The 9646-nt window shown below is 43.4% G+C and overlaps 1 protein-coding gene across 1 annotated transcript in view; it reads right to left on the bottom strand.

Moving 5' to 3' along the window:
* Positions 1–6977, bottom strand: part of wsb1 (WD repeat and SOCS box containing 1) — a 37683-nt gene extending 30706 nt beyond the window's left edge. Inside the window, exons 1-2 of the mRNA XM_056283105.1 lie at positions 6666–6977; positions 5742–5910 (exon numbers count right to left, since the gene is read on the bottom strand). Of these exons, the coding sequence (XP_056139080.1) occupies positions 5742–5910; positions 6666–6705 (209 nt within the window). The 5' untranslated portion in view covers positions 6706–6977. The remainder of the gene's footprint in view (positions 1–5741; positions 5911–6665) is intronic.
* Between the last annotated feature and the right edge of the window lie 2669 nt (positions 6978–9646).

Raw genomic sequence — 9646 nt, forward strand, 5'->3', positions numbered from 1 at the left:
ACATTCGCCGGATTGTTCTGGATCCACACCATGCTGTGACAAACCTCCTTATCTGTGACACAGATGAACGCCTTCTCCAACCTGGTCCTGACCGGGTCTTTGCCGAACTCAGATGGCCGTATTGGATCTTGCAAGGGAGACAGGCAATCAAATGCAACCAAAGGATCTATGTAGGATGCAAAAGATGGAAAGGACAGCCCACTGTGCCAGTCATGGCTGATTTGCCTCCAGCTAAGCTCCAACTTTTCCAGCCACCATTTTATTCAACAGGCGTAGACTGTTCTGGAAATGTACACAGTGAAAATTGGTCATCGTTGGTTCAATCCATCAGCAGCCCTGCACTTTTGGCGCCCAATGTGGGGCATGGGAACGGGAGATACATGTTCCATGAAGACAGAGCTGCAGGTCATAAGGGGGACACAAGCAGTTAATGAAGATGTCCTTCTCACCCTGCTGTGAGAGGTGGAGGGAATCTTTAATGCCAAACCACTTGGATATGTGTCTTCCAATGTCACAGACCCAGATCCTGTAACACCACGCATGTTGCTGATGGGGTGGCGGGACGCCTCCCTTCCTCAAGAGATCTACACACACACACGACACCCTCATAAGGAGGAGGTGGCAATACAGCCAAATGATGGCAGACCATTTTTTGGATGCAGTTTATCAGGAACTACCTGCCTACTCTGCAAATACGGCAAAAGTGGAACCCATCTACCAGTAGGGTGGCTCAGGATTCAGTTGTGATGATAATTGACCCACTATTACCTCGTGCACACTGGCCCATCGGTAGAGTTGTCGAGCTTCACGCCAGTGCAGATGGATGTATCAGATCAGCAGAAATCAAGGTGAAGGACAGAACCTATGTGCAGCCTGTGGCAAAATTGGTTCAACTGCCAACTATACCCGATGATGACAATCAGGAAACTTAACTGGAGAATAGAGGGAATTCATAGGAGCACATAAAGCTATTATGGGGGCGGCTGTACAGAATTCCCTCAGGAGCTTCATGCACGACTCTCCGTGTGGCCAGTAGGGGGAGCCGCTGACTGTGGAAATAGCTAGTGCCACATGGTAATTGAGCGATTGTCTGCTGTTAGTTGCTGCTAGATACGGCAGGCAAAAGGAGTGAGGAGATTCTGTGTGCATCCATGACAAATATACCACACATCCATATACTTTGTACCTCTCGCCACGTGCCTAGATAAAGTTTGCAAACTGTTATCTGCTTCCTTGTCCACTCCTTTGATTAGGGAGTGGACAAAGAAGAAGATAATAGTTTGCAAACTATTATCTGCTTCCTTGTTTACTCCTTAATCAGAGTCCCACTGTGGATGGATATCCAGCTATAACACTAGGTGCTCACACCCGATTTAACAAGTATATTTACAATAGCAAGTACCATTATGTTCCCAACAAATTGGGATTTGTATTTTTCAAGAAGCCTACCTAAAATTTAACAACTTTCTTTTTACTGAGCAACTTCTCACACAAGCTGATTATTATTGTTATGTGTAATATGTGACAATTTTCAAATTAAAGACCAACACTGTAATATCACCAAATTAAACTTCCATCCATCCATCCATTATCCAAACCACTTATCCTGCTCTCAGGGTCACGGGGATGTTAACTGTATTACATTTAACTTGTAAAGTAACATACATAGCTTTACCATGAAGAAGAAAACAAACATGTTTAGTTTTTCTCTGCTCTTAATTTACAGAACATATCCAAAAAATGCAGTGTCATGGCAGGATTTGCCAGGGTGGCAATACATATACACACATATATTGCTCTTCGTTTTCATCCAATTCAGAATATACAATTTCCTCTATTGTTTCATATGTCATTTGAGAGTTACTGGTGTTCAAAGTGTGAATGTTACAAATAAAACTAATTTCTGTGGTTGCTGGTGCCTGGCTGCCAAACGTACCCCTGACAAAAAATAACTCCATAAAGTACAAATGAAAAACTGCAATACTATGAGTTGCAATACTGATGCAGTTGAGTATGGTATTTTGGACACTCAAAAACTGCAGTTTATTTTACTGAAGTTATAGTGCAGCTTAGTTTTTTCAGCAGTTTTGTAACTGCAGTAACACTGCAGTACATACACTTAACTACTACTGCAGGTCTTTATTTACTGCAGTTTTGTAACCAAAACTTCAATAAAAGTCTAGTTCATTTACTACATTCGTACTTCACTGCTGCTGCAGTTCTTTACTGTGGTTTTGTTACTGAGATACTTCAGTAGAACTGCAGATCATTTGCTTCATTTTTACTTCACTACTACAGCAGTTCTTTTCTGCAGTTTTGTTAATGCACTGGGACTGCCCCTGCTGGAGGAAAAAAACAAAGCAAACAAAACAAAAACAGTTTGAACCAACTGAAAGAGTAACTAAACCATAGACCATTTTAGTGAGTTCACTTACATCTACAGGTTAAACACCATATAAAGGTTAAAACACACCAGGTTGGTCTTGGTACTCTGTGATGTAAGCAAAGCAGGATAAACAGCTGCAGCTAATGACATTCATAAAGAGGTTTTTTTGATTTAGGTGTGCCAATTAACCACTAAGCAGTGGATAATATTGTCCACTCAAAATGCATTTAAGATGTGTGGCAAAAACTAGTGTGAAAGCTGTTTATTTAGTAAGAAATTAAGTTTAAAATCATCAGAATCAGAATACTTAATTCATCCCCGTGGGGAAATTGGGTAAATACAAAAAGAGAAGCCAAACGTAATACTTTCTCAATACCAAAAATGTATACTGTGATGCTTAAGACTGTATAATAGCAGCCAGATTCATCTTGCAGCTGCCTTTACCAGGGTGCACTGAGGAAATATACTGCTCAAAAAAATAAAGGGAACACCTAAAAACACAATATACACTACCGTTCAAAAGTTTGGGATCACCCAAACAATTTCGTGTTTTCCATGAAAAGTCACACTTATTCACCACCATATGTTGTGAAATGAATAGAAAATAGAGTCAAGACATTGACAAGGTTAGAAATAATGATTTGTATTTGAAATAAGATTTTTTTTACATCAAACTTTGCTTTCGTCAAAGAATCCTCCATTTGCAGCAATTACAGCATTGCAGACCTTTGGCATTCTAGCTGTTAATTTGTTGAGGTAATCTGGAGAAATTGCACCCCACACTTCCAGAAGCAGCTCCCACAAGTTGGATTGGTTGGATGGGCACTTCTTTGAGCAGATTGAGTTTCTGGAGCATCACATTTGTGGGGTCAATTAAACGCTCAAAATGGCCAGAAAAAGAGAACTTTCATCTGAAACTCGACAGTATATTCTTGTTCTTAGAAATGAAGGCTATTCCATGCGAGAAATTGCTAAGAAATTGAAGATTTCCTACACCGGTGTGTACTACTCCCTTCAGAGGACAGCACAAACAGGCTCTAACAGGTACTATTTAATGAAGGTGCCAGTTGGGGACCTGTGAGGCGTCTGTTTCTCAAACTAGAGACTCTAATGTACTTATTTTCTTGCTCAGTTGTGCAACGCGGCCTCCCACTTCTTTTTCTACTCTGGTTAGAGCCTGTTTGTGCTGTCCTCTGAAGGGAGTAGTACACACCGGTGCAGGAAATCTTCAATTTCTTAGCAATTTCTCGCATGGAATAGCCTTCATTTCTAAGAACAAGAATAGACTGTCGAGTTTCAGATGAAAGTTCTCTTTTTCTGGCCATTTTGAGCGTTTAATTGACCCCACAAATGTGATGCTCCAGAAACTCAATCTGCTCAAAGAAGTGCCCATCCAACCAATCCAACTTGTGGGAGCTGCTTCTGGAAGCGTGGGGTGCAATTTCTCCAGATTACCTCAACAAATTAACAGCTAGAATGCCAAAGGTCTGCAATGCTGTAATTGCTGCAAATGGAGGATTCTTTGACGAAAGCAAAGTTTGATGTAAAAAAAATCTTATTTCAAATACAAATCATTATTTCTAACCTTGTCAATGTCTTGACTCTATTTTCTATTCATTTCACAACATATGGTGGTGAATAAGTGTGACTTTTCATGGAAAACACAAAATTGTTTGGGTGATCCCAAACTTTTGAACGGTAGTGTAGACCTCGATGAATGAAATATTTCAGCTGAAAATCTTTATTTATTAGACAGAGGAATGTGTTTAGAGCAAAATAACCTAAGAATGATCAATGGAAATCAAAATCATTAGCCCATTAAGGTCTGGATTCAGAATCATACTCAAAATCAAAGTGGAAAATGAGAACATAGGCTGATCCAACTTCTGTGGAAATTCTTCAAGACGATTCAAAATGAGGCTCAGTAGTGTGTGTGGCCTCCACGTGCCTGTATGCACTCCCTACAACGTCTGGGCATGCTCCTGATGAGATGACGGATGGTCTCCTGAGGGATCTCCTCCCAGACCTGGATCAGGGCATCGGTCAACTCCTGGACAGTCTGTGGTGCGACATCGCGTTGGCGGATGGTACGAGACATGATGTCCCAGAGGTGCTCGATTGGATTCAGGTCTGGGGAACGTGCAGGCCAGTCCATAGCATCAATGCCCTCGACATACAGGAACTGCTGACACACTCTGGCCACATGAGGACAAGCATTGTCATGCATGAGCAGGAACCCAGGGCCCACTGCACCAGCATATGGTCTGACAATGGGTCTTAGGATCTCATCCCGGTACCTAATGGCAGTCATGGTACCTCTGGCTAGCACGTAGAGGTCTGTGCGGCCCTCCAAGGATATGCCTCCCCAGACCATCACTGACCCACCGCCAAACCGGTCATGCTGGAGGATGTTGCAGGCAGCAGAACGTTCTCCACGGCGTCTCCAGACTCTCTCACGTCTGTCACATGTGTTCAGTGTGAACCTGCTCTCATCTGTGAAGAGCACAGGGCGCCAATGGCGAATCTGCCAACCAAGATGTTCTCTGGCAAAGGTCAATCGGGCTGCACGGTGTTGGGCTGTGAGCACAGGCCCCAATTGTGGGCGTCAGGCCCTCATACCATCCTCATGCATTCTGTTTCTCACTGTTTGAGCAGAAACCTGCACATTAGTAGCCTGTTGAAGGTCGTTTTGTAGGGCTCCGGCAGTGCTCCTCCTGTTCCTCCTTGCACAAAGGACCAGATAGCGGTCCTGCTGCGGGGTTTTTGTCCTCCTGCGGCCCCCTCCACGTCTCCTGGTGTACTGGCCTGTCTCCTGGTACCTCCTCCATGCTCTGGACACTGTGCTGGGAGACACATCAAATCTTCTTGCCACAGCACGCATTGATGTGCCATCCTGGATGAGCTGCACTACCTGAGCAACTTCTGTAGGTTGCAGATACCGCCTCATGCCACCTCTAGTGGTGAGGGCACTAGCAAAATGAAAAACTAACCAAAGATCGGCCAGAAAAGATGAGGACAGGCAAATGGTCTGTGGCCACCACCTGCAAATCCATTCCTTTTATAGGGGTTGTCTTGCAAATTGTCTAATTTCCACCAGGTGGAAATTAGACAATTTACCAACAGGTGAAATTGATTCACAAATCAGTGTTGCTTCCTAACTGGACAGGTTGATATCTCAAAAGTGTGATTGACTTGGAGCTACATTGCATTGCTTATGTGTTCCCTTAATTTTTTTGAGCAGTGTACATTGCTGAGTAAGTTGCCACAGCACCAAAGAAAGCTCTAGGGTTTTGGGGGGGGGGGGTTACGTTTCAATGTGGTACATAATTACATTCAACATTAATTGATTACTTACAAATTCTTGAGGCATTTTGACCAGGGAACAAGCCTCACGATACGATGACCCTGAGACCAGGCAAAATAGGAACCATCCGGTGCAAAGGCCACTGTCCAGGACTCGCGCCCAGACTTCTGATCAAAGGGAGCAATGGGCACCAAGAGTTCACCAATGAACTTAGCCTTACCTGGCAAAAACCAAAGAAGAAGAAGAGCAGATGGGTCACAAACCCAACTATTCTGTGTCACCCAGAACATCGTTTATTTGATATGATATTGGTGTTTACAGCATGATGGTCAATACAAAAGAGGCCAACTACTTTTGACTATTTCAAAATCTGGATTAAAGACCAATCTGACCAATCATCCGCCAAAAGAATCCTTTAGTTTGGAACAATACACTCGTCTTTGAAGATAGAGGTGAATCGATCTATTTTAAATACAGCTTCGTGGACATTTTATGTGAGCAAAGTAACAAATGTAAAACATTATGACACGCGAACGCTTACACGCTGAGTTGTTTTTAAGTTCGCAGTTAAATACGGACGTTAATAAATGACCCTGGGGGCCGACTACGTGACAGAAGCGCCCACCCCGCCGCGGTGCAATGTAAATAAGCGCTGTGGCATGTGGGGGAGGGGGCGTACGAGGCGTGAGACTAGGCCGGAAGCCTGCAACGCCAGAACAAAATGCAGAATTTGACCGTTTGAAATCACGTCACAACAGATCTAAATGCCTTTAGCGCGCCAACACGCAAACGCATTGCACAAAAAATCAAGACGTACCACAGCCACCCGACTCTCAGATTTTAGCCGTCCAAAGTTAATTCCGCTGGTTTTAAGCAAAACGTGCGCGTCTTCCCCGTAGAAATGAAGCCCGTTTATTTGTAAACCCGAGTCTGCGCCCTCCCGCACCCTCCCTTCAAAGAAAAAAAAAAACTTACCTATTTCATTTTCGTTTACAGAATCTGGGAAGCTTGCCATCTAAATAAGGGCCAGGGAGGGAAGTCTATCACGATTTAAACGGAGATATTTGCAGGAGGCGGGGGGTGGATGCTTAAAAAGAATGCAACTTTTCACGTCCGACGTCTGAACTTTAAGTCGAGAGCCGAACCATCCGTCAAATCGGGTTGTCTTCTGAAATCTGTGAACCGACTTTTCTCTTATTTCATCAAGTCCAGTTGTTTTTTTTATATCCAAAAAGGGGCGAGCTACGCGCACGGGGGAGAAAAAAAACACCCTCCCGACGACTACCAGCGTGATCACACTCGTCACGTACGCAGCTTCCGCCTACTTATTTACATCACGTGGAGGAGGGGCCACGATCGACTACCGGCGGGAGGTTCTTCTCATTACGGTCAGCAGAGTTACTATGGGAGGTAACGTCCACGCCCCTCTGAACTCTTCTTCTTTTTTTCTTTTTTTTTGTTTCAAACGATTACGGACTAGAGGGCTGACCTCCCTGCAGGAGCGTGTGACTGCCACGTGTCACTGATTTTGTCGAAATTTTAGTCAACATAACGAGCATATTTATTTCCCATTTTTGTCTACTGACCAAATTAAAGCACGAGTAAAAAAATTTTTTATGACACTTGGGTAAGGCATAACATGAGTTCTGTCTGGCCTCCTCGCACGATTACAATGATTACAGTTATCAATTATTTCGTCTCAATTGCTAATTTGTTCATCACGCATATCAAATCAAACCCGAACTGTAAATTACGTATTCCAGATGGGAATCCAGCACTATGGTTTAGCAATCTTCTTCCTTCAGCTGCTCCCGTTAGGGGTCGCCACAACGGGTCATCCGTTTCCATCTCTTCCTGTCCTCTGCATCTTCCTCTGTCACACCAGCCACCTGCATGTCCTCCCTCACCACGTCCATAAACCTCCTCTTTGGCCTTCCTCTTTTCCTCTTCCCTGGCAGCTCCATATTCCGCATCCTTCTCCCAATATACCCAGCATCTCTCCTTTACACATGTCCAGACCATGTCAATCTTGTCTCTCTTGCTTTGTCTCCAAACCGTCCAACGTGAGCTGTCCCTCTAGTATACTTCTTCCTGATCCTGTCCTTCTTCATCACTCCCAATGAAAATCTTATCAGCTTCAATTCTGCCACCTCCAACTCCACCTCCTGTCTTTTCGTCAGTGCCACTGGCCCCAAACCATATAACATAGCTGGTCTCACAACCATCTTGTAAACCTTCCCTTTAACTCTTGCTGGTACCCTTCTGTCGCAAATCACTCCTGACACTCTTTTCCACCCACTCCACCCTGCCTGCACTCTCCCCAGATAGCAAAATCCCATTGAATCAACATTGAAATGTTGCCAGGCAGAGGCATTGAATCCGCATTGATTTACGACGTGGATTCACTATTGAAAGCGCTCGATATGTTCAATGTTGAAATGGCATCGAATGTTCATTGATTTCCGACATCGATTATACAGTGGTGCTTGAAAGTTTGTGAACCCTTTAGAATTTTCTATATTTCTGCATAAATAAGACCTAAAACATCACCAGATTTTCACACAAGTCCTAAAAGTAGATAAAGAGAACCCAGTTAAACAGAGGAGATAAAAATATGATACTTGGTCATTTATTTATTGAGGAAAATGATCCAACATTAAATATCTGTGAGCAGCAGAAGTATGTGAACCTTTGCTTTCAGTATCTGGTGTGACACCCCCCCCCCTTGTGCAGCAGTAACTGCAACTAAACATTTCTGGTAACTGTTGATCAGTCCTGCACATCGGCTTGGAGGAATTTTAGCCCATTACTCTGCACAGAACAGCTTCAACTCTGGGATGTTGGTGGGTTTCCTCACATGAACTACTCACTTCATGTCCTTCCACAACATTTCGATTGGATTAAGGTCAGGACTTTGACTTGGTCATTCCAAAACATTAACTTTATTCTTCTTTAACCATTCTTTGGTAGAACTGACTTGCGTGCTTAGGGTTGTTGTCTTGCTGCATGACCCACGTTCTCTTGAGATTCAGTTCACAGACAGATGTCAGGACATTTTCCTTAAGAATTTGCTGTTATAATTCAGAATTAATTGTTCCATCAATGATGGCAACCCGTCCTGGCCCAGATGCAGCAAAACAGGCCCAAACCATGATACTACCACCACCATGTTTCACAGACGGGATAAGGTTCTTGTGCTGGAATGCAGCGTTTTCCTTTCGCCAAACATAACGCTTCTCAATTAAACCAAAAAGTTCTATTTTGGTCTCATCTGTCCACAAAACATTTTTTCCAATAGCCTTCTGGCTTGTCCATGTTATCTTTAGCAAACTGCAGACGGGCAGCAGTGTTCTTTCTGGAGACCAGTGGCTTTGTCCTTGCAACCCTGCCATGCACACCTTTGTTGTTCAGCATTCTCCTGATGGTGAACCCATGAACATTAACATTAGTCAGTGTGAGAGAGGCCTTCAGATGCTTAGAAGTTACCCTGGGTTCCTTTGTGACCTGGCCGACTATTACACGCCTTGCTCTTGGAGTGAACTTTGATGGTCACCACACCTGGGGTAACAATGGGCTTGAATTTCCTCCATTTGTACACAATCTGTCTGACTGTGGATTGGTGGAGTCCAAACTCTTTAGAGATGGGTTTGTAACCTTTTCCAGCCTGATGAGCATCAACAACGCTTTTTCTGAGGTCCTCAGAAATCTCATTTGTTCTTGCCATGATATACTTCCACAAACATGTGTTGTGAAGATCAGACTTTGATAGATCCCTGTTCTTTAAATAAAACAGGGTGTCCACTCATGCCTGATTGTCATCCCATTGATTGAAAACACCTGACTCTAATTTCACCTTCAAATTAACTGCTAACCCTAGAGGTTCATATACTTTTGCCACTCACAGATATGTAATATTGGATAATTTTCCTCAATAAATAAATGAACAAGTATAATAT

Source organism: Lampris incognitus, chromosome 7, assembly GCF_029633865.1.
Source record: "Lampris incognitus isolate fLamInc1 chromosome 7, fLamInc1.hap2, whole genome shotgun sequence".
In the NCBI taxonomy this organism is placed as follows: Eukaryota; Metazoa; Chordata; class Actinopteri; order Lampriformes; family Lampridae; genus Lampris; species Lampris incognitus.